Below are 14,690 nucleotides of genomic sequence, written 5' to 3' on the forward strand. Positions count from 1 at the left end.
GCCTCATAGTCACTGTTTTGTCTTTTCTTTTTTTCTTCCTTTATTTTTGTTCTGTCCTGTCTTGTCCTGCCCATCCTCCAATGCTCTAGACCTTGAACATTGCTCAGGTATGTTCACAACCTTACTGTTGTATTGTGACTAACGATACGCTGGCCGCTTTGTAGCCACTGATTCCATTTAGAGAATACATGTATGGTCGGGGCTTGAAATTGGCAGGACCATGCTGAGACCAAGGCCACTAAAATGAATTTCTTCTTGGGATATGAGAGTTGTTTTTGGTGGATTGTTTTTGGTTTTGGTTTTTGGTGTTTGTTTTTTTATATTCTTTTTTTTTCTTTTTTCTTTTTTCTTTTTTCCTTTTTCTTTTTTTTTTTTTAACAAAGAGACAACACCTGGCACACAATAATGCCTGTCACTTTTTGATGGGTTGTTTTTCCTTCCCACTCCATTTTACTTTTTTTTTTTTTTAAATACTTTAGGGCCAAAGCTTGCCTTGTGGAATTTTCAGAGATGGAAAGATTTATGGTGGCCTTTATCTTTCCAGATTATTAAAACATAAATAAATAACATCTATAAAAATACTTACGTTGCTTTGCCTTAAAACAAAAACAAATTAAAAACAAAACAAAAAAGAGGAAAAACTTTAATAGAGATACGTTATTTTAAAAGTTGGAGTGGTAAACTTTATACAGGGAAGGTTTTTTTGGAAACATGGGGATTGACTAAGAAATGTCACACTCTTAGGTGACCCCACACCTGCTTGACAAACACCCTTCTTTGTCAGTCTTTGCCAGAAGTGTCCTCCTCCTAGAGTGGGCTCCTTGCTATTGAAGCTCACCTGTAGTAGGAGAAAAACACTGTGGCCAAACTTTATAAACCAAACTCTTATACAGTCCCAAGTCTGTTCCAGGACTTTTCACCTTTGAGATTTTAAACAAAATAGTGGTTCCAATTATTTTTGTTAAAAATTTTTGAGCCCAACATATTAAAATAGACCAGCTTTTTGATTTTAAAAAGACGTTCTTGTCTAGGTTATATAAAATAGCGTTACTGTTTGCAATACTATAGTGAAGGTTGTGCCAGTGCTTCCATTTATAAAGCCCTATTTTTAAGGACATATAGCTTGGCCATAAAACTTGCTCAGTGTTGAAACTTTGCATGCCAAACCTCACCCTAGTAGCAGTATCTCTTTTATTATTTTAAGTTTTTTCTTCTGAAAAATTTACCAATTTTCCTTGTTTGGACAAGCCTATGTACATGTGAAACTGAAACTGCTTCACACTACAGTATCTGACAGTTACTTCATATAACCTGTCAATTTAACATCTTAAATACCAAGTCATTAATTCTGATCAACTTTCACTTGAGTTAGAGGTAAGTATTCAGTCAACTTTGAAAGAATGCTTCATGCTATGTCTTAAAATTAATTTTTGCAGTGAACTTAAAGTCATACTTGACTCAATTTTTCTTACAGTTTGGTGGATAAATGTACTCATGGTCATTTGAGCTGCGAGTACCTTCCCCCAGATATCCTTAGTTATCATTAGCTTTTTTCTCTTGGGATGCAGCTCTTCTCAAAGTAGAAATTGACAAAACAAGTCATAGGAGAGTATTTCTGATTTGATTATTTTAATAACAAGTTTCAACCTAAAAAAAGTTTATGACTAAGACATAAATCCATAAAAAATAAAGTTTATAATGGAAATGCTGACAGAACATTATTAGTATTGGTCCCACTGTAAACATTGTCAGAAGTTCACAATTCATCAGTAATTGTTTTGGTAGAAAACTCTGTAGTGAATGGACTGTAGATGGAAGATATATGCTGAATTGACTTGATATATTATTTTTACCACCTGGAAAGTAGAGTAGAAAATGAGAATACAAAGTATAAACATATGATTAAAAATAAACAAGTGATCTTATCACATCTTTTATCATTACAGAACTATATCCTGCACTATACTTTCTTGTCCTTTCTCTAGCAATGCAATAATTTACTTAAAGCTTGAAACCTTTTAAGAGCTATCCATATTGCATTTTCCAGTAGGAATTGGGCTATATATTATCCTAAAGTCGGTCACATTCAGAATGTCATAAATAGCCCAGTTCTGTGACCAGCAAAGTGGAGGGTTCACAGTGGAAGAATCCTGTTCTGTGTGTTTACACAACTTTGTTTCTTTCTGCCGAATAAGAACATTACAAAACAGATACACTCCTCAAGCTTTTTTGTGGTGGTGTGTAAATTCTGGCTACCCTGAGACATTGAGGTACTAGACGAATCACTCAGTTATGTTTGAAAGGCACCATTGAAAGTGGTATTAACTGGCATAGGGCTCCAATTCTGATTGGCAGAGAATATGATAAATGGCATACAAAGGGATTTCTCTTCCCAACTTGTCCTGAATAGCTATTGCTCTAAAATTGATTTCTAGCACTGAAATAATGATTTGAAATTAACAAGTCCACCTAACTACAATATGTTAAAATTTTACAACAAAAGCAGTACCAGAACTGTTACATCAGAATTGTCAGGGGCCACTTAATATAGGATATGGTTATTTAGACTGAAAAGCATTACCATTTGCCATTTGAAATAGTGGTGGGAAAGAATCGGGCATGAGTAGATGTTAATGCTAGTGTTTCTGTTAATGCCTTGTGCCTCATTTTCAGCTTTTACCAAAGCTTAAAGTTAAGTAAGTTTCCAGTGCAGTTTGAGCTACTATGCAGAAATTAAGTTGTTAAAATATTGAACTTAGATTCTTACTGTTTAAACAGGTTTTAACTAAATATGCATATAGATATGATGTAAACTAGCTAATTTGACTTACATGCCTATTTCTTGAAGACTTAAATTTACAAAAGCTTTCAGAAAGCACATTGTAAATAGCCATAGACAAAGCATCCAGTGGCTTACCAAATTACCATAGCCTCGTGATTGACAATTAATCTTTATCAGATTATTAAACTGCTTTACAAATTTATATTTATTCCACTTTGTAAAATAATCTACATGGTGGAGAATATTAATTTTAATGTACTTATTTTTTAGTAATGAAAACTAAAGCTAAACTTTTTCTCAAGTAGTTAACACATCATTTTATATTTCGGTGGGGTTTTTTCTTTCTTTTTTTTTTTCTGATATTAATAAAATTGGCAAATAAACAAAGGAACTAAGATATCCCCAAAATCAGTTTGAGAAATATCCTTGGCTTTAACCAAAACACCTGGGAAACATGGAGTTAATCCTGATAGATGTTCTGTCACACTCAGACACCAGGGCATTGGATACCATAGAGATTCTAGACTAATGTAATTCTTAACAGAAGATTTAGAGGTAATTTGAGTCGTGGTATGTATTGAAAGATCATCAGCTTTAACTGTAAATTTCCCAGTTCTTACTTTGTCAAAATCTTAATATTTTTGGTTTTCCTCTTTAAATCATTACCTATATGACCATTACAACACAGTTAAAGATATGTAGGTAAAAATCTAGTTTTTTTTAAAATAAATAGCTAACACTAAAAAGGGAAATTCCAAAATGACTCAGGTGCTAAAAACCAATTTTATTTAGTTCTTTTTTCCTGAAGTGGACTAATGGAAGACCATTGTGGCTGGAGGAATAGATGACAAATTGGTTAGTTTCCAAACTAGAAGCAAATTCCCATCACTAATGAAAAATTCCTACTGGAAATCCTGGCTTTACTTCTTTTCACAAATTTTTCTGACTCTTGTATACTTTGAATGATTTCACTCTAAATTTGTGTTGTCTGACACATTTCTTAGGTTGTTGGTGGTTGGCAGAACTAGTGAATTTCAAGCCCTGTACACAGTAGTTTTGCATGCTGATTTAAGAAATAGTTTGTAGTGTTGTCTGTTGCACTTTGCTCTGCTTCATAATGATAATTACATTTGGAGGGAAAGTACTGTAGTCTCAACTGGTGGTGTTACTATTGCTATTTGTAAACCTGTAATGTGGTTGAACTGTGATCATGGCATTGTGTTTTTGGAAAAACTATGAAACAACCATTGATGCTTACTGTTTTGGATAGATGTTTGTTTTATTTGCATGCTTTAAGAAAGTGCAGCTATATTGGAGCTTTACAAGTTTGGAGCTGGCAAAGAGCATGCAAAAGAGGGGATGCTACTCATTATGTTTTGTTTTTTTCCAAATCCGTCCCCATTTTGCATTTTTCCCCTAAATTTAAAGAAATCATATCCCTTTTTCATGGCAAAAGACTAATAATCATGTCTAAAGTTTAGAGGGAAAGCATCTGTATTAGTGATTGTATTCACTAGAAAGGCTTCCAACTGCTTGGCCGTTAAGTCATATAACATATTTTATAAAAGAAATATGAAAATGGCTTAAAATATGGCTTAACATATTTCTTTTGGTAAAAGTATATATTTTTTAAATCACTTTTAAAAGCATAAATCTTTTTGCCTCTAGAAAGGGAAGTTGCATTTTCATTTTTAGTGTTTAAATTCAATTCTTTTTCTTGTTTTAGATTTTAAAATAGTCTAATTTAAAATTAAAGCTGCATTATGTTTGGCTTCTAAGAAGGAAGAGCAGAGATTAACTTTGAGATCAGTGTTTTTGTAGAGGAAGTTTCCATTTCAGTATCAGGATCAATAACACACATTGAAAAACAGATACTGAGTAATCTGGCAGCTATTTAGATATACCTCTGTATGTAAAGTTAGTATAAACTTGTGGTGGTTACTTTAAAATACATAGATTCTCTCTGCTTTGTTTGCTCTCATCACAATATTTGATTCTTGGAGATTCAGGGTTTTTATATTTTGAGTTAGAATGCAAAATTAATACTGCTATCCTCATTTCATATGCTTTTTAAATTACCTTTTTTCAAAAGATAAATAACAAAATTTTCTACTGTGCAGTGCCCCTTGTCAAATTGAAACAATGACGTGTGTAGTGAAAGCCAGAAGTTAATAAGACTTAGTCTGTTTTCCCTGAGATCTGAAAAGTAATTTTTTTATGGAACTCATCCTCTATGATAATGTAACATGATGCAGCTTTAATAGACTAAATCTAACCTTAACTTTCTAAGTTCAACTTCATTCCATGCTTCTCAGCCTCTTGTTACAATTAATGCCCATTAACCGGTAACTTCTAAAACTAACCGGGAGGCTTTTGGAATACTGTATCTAATCTCTGCCCTACAGCACAAACAGCGCTGCCCTGTGCTGGAGGACCAGTTGGTGGATCTGGTGGTTTATGCCATGGAGCGGTCCGAGACTGAGGAGAAGTTTGACGACGGCGGAACAAGCCAACTCCTGTGGCAGCATCTCTCAAGTCAGCTCATTTTCTTTGTGCTTTTCCAGTTTGCAAGTTTTCCACACATGGTCCTTTCTCTTCATCAGAAGGTAAGTACTAAATCTTTCATCAGAGCCACTTCACCTGTTAATTAGTATGTTTTAGACTGGTATGGACATTGCCTAGTGATTTCAGCCATGACAGAAGTTCTTAGCCCTAATTTCTGTTTTGTGCGGTGCTTTTATGGTTTCTAAACTTTACACTTTCTTGTCACTATAAATATTGGTTTCAGTCATTCATTCCATATATTCATAGTGCAAGGACCAGGGGATACAAAATGAGAAGGCACTGGGGTACCCTCAAGGAGCTCCTTACTATTGGGAAGATACAGGAGTAAACAATTTGATTATAATTTAATAGTTCACATAATGGAAGCGTGTTTTCCTGCAGTAGGTATGAAGGAGAATAGTCCCTATTCAAGACATCAGGAATGGCTTTATCAAAGAGATCTTGAAGCTAGCACTTGAAGGACAAGTAGAAATTTGCCAAGAGGAGAAAATAAGAAAGTGTTCCCATTGCAATAACGTGATCATTTGGAAAAGGATAAATATGTGTGGGAACTGGAAAGAAAAATATAAACAGGAACATGTTGGTGAGATCAGGAAGGCAAGAAGGCAAGACCAGACAGGGGAAACTTTATATGGCCAAGTGTTTGTTCTAAGGCGTTTAGATCCTCTTTGGGAGGCAAATGAGGAGGGAAATGACATCATCATATAAAAGTGGGAAAAATTACTGCTAATTGCCACATGTAGGAAGATGGTGACATAAAGAGATGGAAGGGGCCAAAATCAGAGGCAAGGAAATTGGTAAGGGAGCCTTTGCAATGATCTGGGTGGAAGATGCTGACGGCCCAAACCAGAACAGAGGAAGAACCCAAGACCAGGTATACTGAGACAGGTATGCTGAGAATAGGACTTGCCCCTGGATAGGTAACAGAGGGAAAAACAGGAGTCTAGGATCACTCACTGGTTTCTCTTTTGGCAGTGAATGAAAAAGTGGGACAATGAATCCAAAACAGGGACTACAAGTGGAAGAGTATGTCTGTGGAAGAGTTGGTTTTATCATAAGATTTTAGACACATTGAATGGAAATAAATATTGTTATATTTGTAGTATCTCTACAACATGGATTATTTGGGGGAAACTTTTTTGTAAGCCTTGTTAAAATCCTTCCAACCGCCAATGACCCCCACTGCCACCCCCACTACCATTAATCAATGGCTGTTATAATTTGCAGGAAACCAGAAGTGTTTTTTGATAACAACTTCTTGAAGATTTTATTTTATTTTTATTTTTTTAAAGATTTTATTTTTTATTTATTTGACAGAGAGACACAGCAAGAGAGGGAACACAAGCAGGGGGAGTGGGAGAGGGAGAAGCAGGCTTCCCTCTGAGCAGGGAGCCCAACATGGGGCTTGATCCCAGGACCCTGGGATCATGACCTGAGCCGAAAGCAGACACTTAACCGACTGAGCCACCCAGGCGTCCCTTGAAGATTTTAAATTAAAAAAAAAAAAAATCCTTTTGGTATCATGAAGTATTCCTTGTGTTTTGATGAGATATTTTAACAAATTATCTCATATTAAACTTGATTCTCTTGCATACATAGGCAACCTAGTTATGTTTTAAAATATTTAAATTTTGATATGCATAGCTGTTTTGTGGGTCACGGAGGAAACATAAATGTAGAATATTAAAATAATTTAAAAAGCTTTGCTTGGTGTGTCTTGAGTTGAGACTAAGTATTTTGTAAATGCCAAAGTTAGATGCTAACTTTTGGAGAACAGGGTTTCTCCTGGTTTTTTGTTTTGTTTTGTTTTTCTTTAAACTTTACTATATCCATCTCTTTAACCAGCTGTGTAGATGTGTATTTAAACATCTTTTACAGTTAGCAGGGCGAGGACTGATTAAAGGCAGAGATCATCTAATGTGGGTTCTCCTGCAATTCATTTCTGGAAGTATTCAGAAAAATGCACTAGCTGATTTTCTCCCTGTCATGAAGCTCTTTGACCTTCTATATCCAGAAAAAGAAGTAAGTTTTATAAAATAGTTAACAGTGTGATGAATGGATTATGTCTAATTTATGTTTAGTGTGATTTTGTGGAAAGATCATTGGATTTGGAAGCTGAAAACCTGAGTTCTTTCCCAATTCTGTGACTAACCATAAATTGGGAAGGACATCAGTCCCTCTTGACGTTAGTTTACTCATATGTGAAGTGAAGAAATTGAACTAGATTATTTCTGGTTTATCTCTTAAAATTAAACATCTTGTATAGCAAGCTCTTTCTCTACGTTCTAAATAGGTTTACAATTTTTAAAAGCATTAAGCTGTTTTAATCTATACACATCATTGACTGACCAAATAACATTAGTATCTGTTAATATCTTTTGTTTGTTTGCCAATTGTGTTCCCCCTATTTCATTATATGAGTATTTGAGTAAAATATGGTATATATTGATGATTGCCATTTTTAAAAATACATTTTGTTACGGAAATTTTTAATGCACAAAAAAGGTAGAGTGAATAGAAAAATAAACTCCTATGTACTCATCACCAAGAAATATTTTTTTAAGTTTTTTATTAGTTTCAGGTGTATAATACAATGATTCAACAATTCTATACATTACTCAATGCTCATCATGATAAGTGTACTGTTTAATCCCCATCACCTCTTTCACCCATCCTCTCACCCGCCTCCCCTCTGGTAACCATCTGTTTGTTCTCTGTAGGTAAGAGTATTTCTTGGTTTGTTTCTCTCATTTTTTTTTTCTTTGCTCAGTTGTTTCGTTTCTTAAATTCCACACATATGTTATTTGTCTTTCTCTGACTGATTTACTTCGCTCAACATTATACTCTGTAGCTCTATCCATGTTGTTGTAAATGGCAAGATTTCATTTTTATGACAGTAATTTTCCATCATGTGTACACACACACACACACACACACACACACACACACACACACACACACACCCCATATCTTATTCATTCATCTCTTGATGGACACGAACTGTTTCCATAATTTGGCTATTATAGATAATGCTGCAGTAAGCATAGGGGTGCATGTGTCCCTTTGAATTTGTGTTTTTATACCCAGTAGTGCATTCAATTACTGGATCGTAGGGTAGTTCTATTTTTAACTTTCTGAGGAAACTCCATACTGTTTTCCATAGTGACTGCACCAGAGTGCAATCCCACCAACAGTGCAAGAGTGTTCCTTTTTCTCCACATCCTTGCCGACGCTTGTTTCTTGTGTTTTTGAGTTTAGCCATTCTGATAGATGTGAGGGGATATCTCATTGTAGTTTTAAGAAACATCCTTGCTTCATCTTTCCACTCATCTTTTTTCTTAACACTAGACAATTTTATTTCTATTTTTTTATTTTTTATATCAAGTTTTTTTTTTTAAGATTTTATTTATTTGCGAGAGAGAGAATGAGAGACAGAGAGCATGAGAGGGAGGAGGGTCAGAGGAAGAAGCAGACTCCCTGCCGAGCAGGGAGCCCGATGTGGGACTCGATCCCGGGACTCCAGGATCATGACCTGAGCCAAAGGCAGTTGCCTAACCAACTGAGCCACCCAGGAGCCCAACACTAGACAATTTTAAAGCAAATTCCAGACATCCACGTCATTTCCCCCATCAGCATATAATATATGTATATGTGTGATGATGTATATTATTAGTACTTATTTTTTAATAGTACTTATTTAGACTGTATATTTCTTGTTAGATGTTCTTGAAAAGCATATATGTGACTTTTAGAAATTCTGCGTTTTCAGCATATCACATTCAGTAAAATTTCATGTTTTTTTTTTAAAGAATAATTTTAAATGATTGTGAATGCCTCGTGACAGTAGGAAAAACTCAACCAAGCGTCTGTGAATTTCTGTTAATTTCTTGGCAAGGAAAAATAATCTTGTAATAGTTTCGTTATTTTATAGCTGTTAGATCTTCTGATTTGTATTATTGAATAGTCAAAGAACAATTGAAGTTAAAGGATATTTTAAAAAGAGGTATATCAATAATGGATTATTAGAATACGTATTTATTAGAATACACAGAATTAGTTAATTCTTCTCTTTCCTATAATATGCATATTGTTATTTTCCAGTATATCCCAGTTCCCGATATTAACAAACCCCAGTCAACTCATGCCTTTGCAATGACTTGCATTTGGATTCATCTCAATAGAAAAGCCCAAAATGACAACTCCAAGCTACAGATTCCAATACCTCATTCCCTAAAGCTTCACCATGAGTAAGTAATTTGTAGGTTAAGTTAATTTTTTTAATTAATAAGTAGTGTATTGTAGGCTACTCTTGGTCTCAGTTTTTGTATGAAATATGGAAATCTCCCCACACCCACTGGGGGTAAAGGTGAATATTTAATGTGTAATGGCCTGCCAAGGAAAACTGACCAATACCTGTATCAGAAAACAACTAGAAAATTTTTATGTGTTTGCAGATATATATATATTTATTTAATTTCCAGGTCTAATTTTTGCTTTTACATGTTTTACCTTAATTAAAGTTCTTATTTTCCAAAAGCATGTGAAAATGTTTCAAAATTTCTTAAGTACTCAGGAGTTGAGAGTGATCTGACAGATGTCTTCACTCCCTGGGCAGCCAGGATTATTTGAGCTGCTCTGGCTGGTGTGCTCCCTTACACCGTTTACAGAGCTGTGATTACTCAGAGAAGATTGCCTTGTTAGATAGACTTGGCTTTAGATAGGGTGTTAGGAAAACCTGAACTTCCCACCTAGAACTTCTGCCAGGGACTGCCAAATCTCTTCATAGGAGACTGTAGGGTAGGTGGACTTCACATTTCACTTGGCTTTCCCTTTATAAGACATTCCTTAATCATCTTTTCACAGTGACATCTATAATGAAGCCACATTGTTGTGTTTAACCAGATAGATAATAAATAGAAACCAAGGTCATGAATTCTTGAGTTATTTCTTCATTATTTGAATCCTAGTGCTGTGTATTTAGTAATACTTAACAAATATCCATTAATTGATAACCTGTGATTACTTAAGTTCTTTTTGAAAGGCTGCTCAAACTTTTCTATGTTTCCACTCTACATTTTGGGCAGAAACTGTCATACCTGTAGGAATAAAGATAGTATTAGTAAATCATTTCATGAAATTAAATGTTTTTTGAAGCACAGAGTTAATGTTCTGGAAATTATTTGCATTGTTTACTGTTTAATGGTACTTGAAATTTTAGGTTCCTACAGCAGAGTCTTAGAAATAAAAGTTTACAGATGAATGACTATAAGATTGCCCTGCTGTGTAATGCATACTCTACAAATTCAGAATGTTTTACATTACCCATGGGAGCTCTGGTAGAAACAATTTATGGAAATGGAATTATGAGAGTACCTCTTCCTGGAACGAGCTGCTTGGCTTCAGCATCTATTACTCCCTTACCCATGAACCTCCTAGATTCACTGACAGTTCATGCCAAAATGAGGTATGTTCTTTTTATTTATTTGCTCCTGTGTCAGGGAATTGACATCAGTGTAGTATAGGCTTTATTTCATGATTGTGTGTGTGTTTTATGGTCAGGTACATTTTTTAAAAAAATGATTAGGTTTATTTTATTACAAAAATGACATTTACTTATTTTTTTAAGGTTTTGTTTATTTGAGAGACAGCGCACACACGACCAGGGGGAGGGGCAGAGGGAGCGGCAGGCAGAGGGAGAAGCAGACTCCCCACTGAGCAAGGAGCCCTATACGGGGCTCGATCCCAGGACCCCGGGATTGTGACCTGAGCTGAAGGCAGACATTTAACCGACTGAGCCACCCAGGCGTCCCGAAAGTGGTATTACAGGAATTCTAGAGTGTACAAATAAACCTCAAGAAAATATTGAGAAATAAGCATTGTAAAATTTTTTGGTGTATGTTCTGAGACTTTTTTTCTGTGTATAAATATATGCATTTATGGTTTGGGATTTTTCTTTTAACAAAATGGATTCTTACTGCAATAGTTTTTTTTTTTTTAAGATTTTATTTGTTTATTGGAGAGAGAGAGAGCGAGATCAGTGGGAGGAGGGGCAGAGAGAAGGAGAAGTAGACTCCCCTCTGAGCAGGGAGCGGATGAGGGATTTGATCCCAGGACGTTGAGATCAGGACCTGAGCAGAAGGCGGACGCTTAATCAACTGAGCCACTCAGGCGCCCTGCAATACTCTTTTATAACCACCTTTTCCCCGTAATAATTGATCAAACACCTCTTTCAGTCTAGTGTTTTTTTAAAAACATCTGTTTTAATTTCTATAAAGAAGTCTTTTGTGTGGCTATATGTGTTTATTTAGCCAGTTCCACATTGTTGGACATGAATTATTCGCAGTGTCTTAGTATTATAATGATGGCTATGAAAACTGCTTTTAAGGCTGTATTTGCACCTATCTATAATACATTTTTATTAAATAATTTGCTGAAGGTAAATTGCTGAGTCCAGGGATATGAAAATTATAATGCCTGTACTATATTGATAATAAATAGGGATGCTTTTAGAATTGACATTTTGCATAGTTTCTAAAAAGACGGGAATGGCTCTGTTGGTTGTGATTCTAGAACCTCAGGTACCCCTAGGAGCCAAGCTGACAATGTGAGTGCCACATGCTGCTGAGTGAAAGAGCATCAGGTGTTCATGCACATGCAAGTATGTGTATCTAGAAGAGATTGAGGCTGAATGAAGCATGCAGGGCTTACCTCATGGTGCCGCCATTTTAGCTAATTTCTATCATGTAAGAATGTAGACTAGTATAGCTAGATCTTCTAAATTTTTTTGAGAAGGGATAGAAATCCAGATTTTCATTTCTAGTCTTTAGCTCTTTAAGTATTGGCTCAGAGTTCAGACACTATGTAGGTAAAGGAGAATGTATCTGTGGGACATCAGTTCTAGAAGAGCCATGCTCTTTTTCTAATGGTAAACATTGTCATAGCATTATACATGTGCTTTACCTGCTTGTGTGACAGAGTTGAGGAAAACCCTGTTAGAACCCAACATTTGGATCTTAGCAGTGATTTTTTTTTAAGTAATTCTCTGATAAAAGTCATTTAATTTCTGAAATAGTTTGTTACATACTTGAAAAAGAAAAACAGACTAAAACCATACATGGCTCTTTTTGTTTAAATTAGTTTGGGGTTTGTTTTTGGTTTTTGTGTGTTTTAGTCTTTTTTTTTTTTAAAGATTTCATTTATTTATTTGAGAGAGAGAGAATGAGAGACAGAGAGTACGAGAGGGAAGAGGGTCAGAGGGAGAAGCAGACCCCCCGCTGAGCAGGGAGCCCGATGTGGGACTCGATCCCGGGACTCCGGGATCATGACCTGAGCCGAAGGCAGTCACTAAACCAACTGAGCCACCCAGGCGCCCTTTAATTCAAGTGTGTTCTTAGAGTCATACCCAAATTTTGCTTTTCCATATGCAGAGGGATCCTGATGTGCATTGAAAGCACCATGGAAACCAGAATTAGTCTCAGGTTGTACACTGCATCACCACCAAGTGTCCTGTACAACTTAAATGATTAAAATGGAGCTCATGCATTCATGTATTTAAGTTTAGATTTTTTCTGAAGATTTTTTTTATTTATTTGTCAGAACGAGAGATACAGTGAGAGAGAGAGAGAGAGCGTGAGAGTGAGTGCACAAGCAAGGGGAATAGCAGGCAGAGGGAGAAGCAGGCTCTTCACTGAGCAAAGAGCCCGATGTGGGACTCAATCCCAGGACCCTGGGATCATGATCTGAGCTGAAGGCAGACACTTAACAGACTGAGCCACCCAGGCGTCCCTAAGTTTAGATTTATAGCAAGTTCCCTATAAGTAGTGTAACTGCTTCTCTATGTCAAAAATAAGGATTTTTCTTTTCTTTTGTTTTTCCTCAGTCTTATCCATAGCATTGCTACCAGAGTGATAAAACTTGCTCATGCAAAATCCAGTGTGGCCTTGGCTCCAGCCCTAGTGGAAACTTACAGTCGTTTATTGGTCTATATGGAGATAGAGTCCTTGGGCATCAAAGGATTTATCAGTAAGACAGAACTTTCTGGTGTTTATAACCATTAACCCATTCATTAATTCAACAGGTATTCTTTTAGGTGCTGGGGATGCAATAGTATGCAGATGTCACTTCCATCATAGAGATTACCTGCTAATTAGGGGGACAGACAAATAAATAAAGTATGGAATATGTCAGATGATAAGTCTTATGGAGAAAAATCAATCAAAAAAGAGGGATAAGAGTGTGAGAGTGAGGAGAGTGAGTTGTACTTTTAAAGTTATGGTAAGAAAAGGGTGTTCTGTTAAGTGTTTGGGATGCAGTGAGCTAGACAGACATGGTACCTATTCTTATGCAGGAATGTGTGGTCCCATGTGCTTTTGCTGGTTTGCCCCTGGGGCTAAGTCTGACTGGCAATAGGGAAGGAGGTTTCCTGCATTTCAGGAGATGGCTTATAGTATCTGTTAGTTGTTAGCAGTTCTAAGTAATAGATACTTTCTAATATAGAAGTGTTTTTCTGATTCATGGTAATTACAGCTTTTTACTAATACAGCATAATTTTAATTTGAACCATAATTACTCTTCTTCCCAGATAATTGAGGGTTGAATACAGCTTTTTTGGGAGAGAGGAAGGAATAAGAGTGGGTGTCATGTAATTTGTATATTAAAAAAATGATCCTCATACTTCAAAAGAGTGGGAACATTAACGTTATAAAAGTAAAAGACAACTAAGAAGTGAGGAAGGGTAATTTTTTTTTCATATGTTGTCTCAGTTTTTCAGATGAACTTGAGTATCATTTGTCATATTCCAGCCAAAAAAAAAAGCTAACTTGGTATTCTAATTAAGATAAAGATTTTTTTTTTCCTTACCATTAAAGGAGAAATTAATGGAGAAAATTTGGAAAGAGTGTCTGTGTGTGTGTGTGTGTTCATGATCAAATCTTTATATAGATTTTACTCCATGTGACTTTTCTTCAGTGCTTTTAATTCATAGCTTTTATAATTGGTGCCTTAAATTGTCTTGTTCCTCAAGGTCAACTTTTACCAACTGTTTTCAAGTCCCATGCCTGGGGGATCTTACACACACTTCTTGAGATGTTCAGCTACCGGATGCACCACATCCAGCCTCATTATAGAGTGCAGCTGCTGAGCCATCTTCATACTCTAGCCGCAGTTGCACAAACCAACCAGAACCAGCTCCATCTCTGGTGAGCTCTTGGATGACGATCTTTCCTTAAGATTTCTTAGAAACTTTGTTGAACATGGGGAACTTAATCCTTTATAGTATTTGTTTTCATATGTCATAAACCTCCCCTGCTTCTAGAGTCTTGTATCTCCAGTACAGAAGTAGAGG

At 35.8% G+C, this 14,690-nt stretch overlaps 1 protein-coding gene across 2 annotated transcripts in view; it reads left to right on the forward strand.

Moving 5' to 3' along the window:
- The window catches only part of MED23 (mediator complex subunit 23), a 41,623-nt gene that overhangs the window by 10,092 nt on the left and 16,841 nt on the right, over positions 1–14,690 (forward strand). For both annotated transcript variants that reach the window (XM_028125325.2, XM_028125321.2), the window contains 6 exons: positions 5,188–5,388; positions 7,226–7,369; positions 9,449–9,594; positions 10,566–10,811; positions 13,227–13,369; positions 14,370–14,544. In XM_028125325.2, the coding sequence (XP_027981126.1) occupies positions 5,188–5,388; positions 7,226–7,369; positions 9,449–9,594; positions 10,566–10,811; positions 13,227–13,369; positions 14,370–14,544 (1,055 nt within the window). The remainder of the gene's footprint in view (positions 1–5,187; positions 5,389–7,225; positions 7,370–9,448; positions 9,595–10,565; positions 10,812–13,226; positions 13,370–14,369; positions 14,545–14,690) is intronic.

Source organism: Eumetopias jubatus, unplaced genomic scaffold (assembly GCF_037043125.1).
Source record: "Eumetopias jubatus isolate StellerSeaLion01/CBP00866 unplaced genomic scaffold, mEumJub1_p1.0 scaffold_6, whole genome shotgun sequence".
NCBI lineage: Eukaryota > Metazoa > Chordata > Mammalia > Carnivora > Otariidae > Eumetopias > Eumetopias jubatus.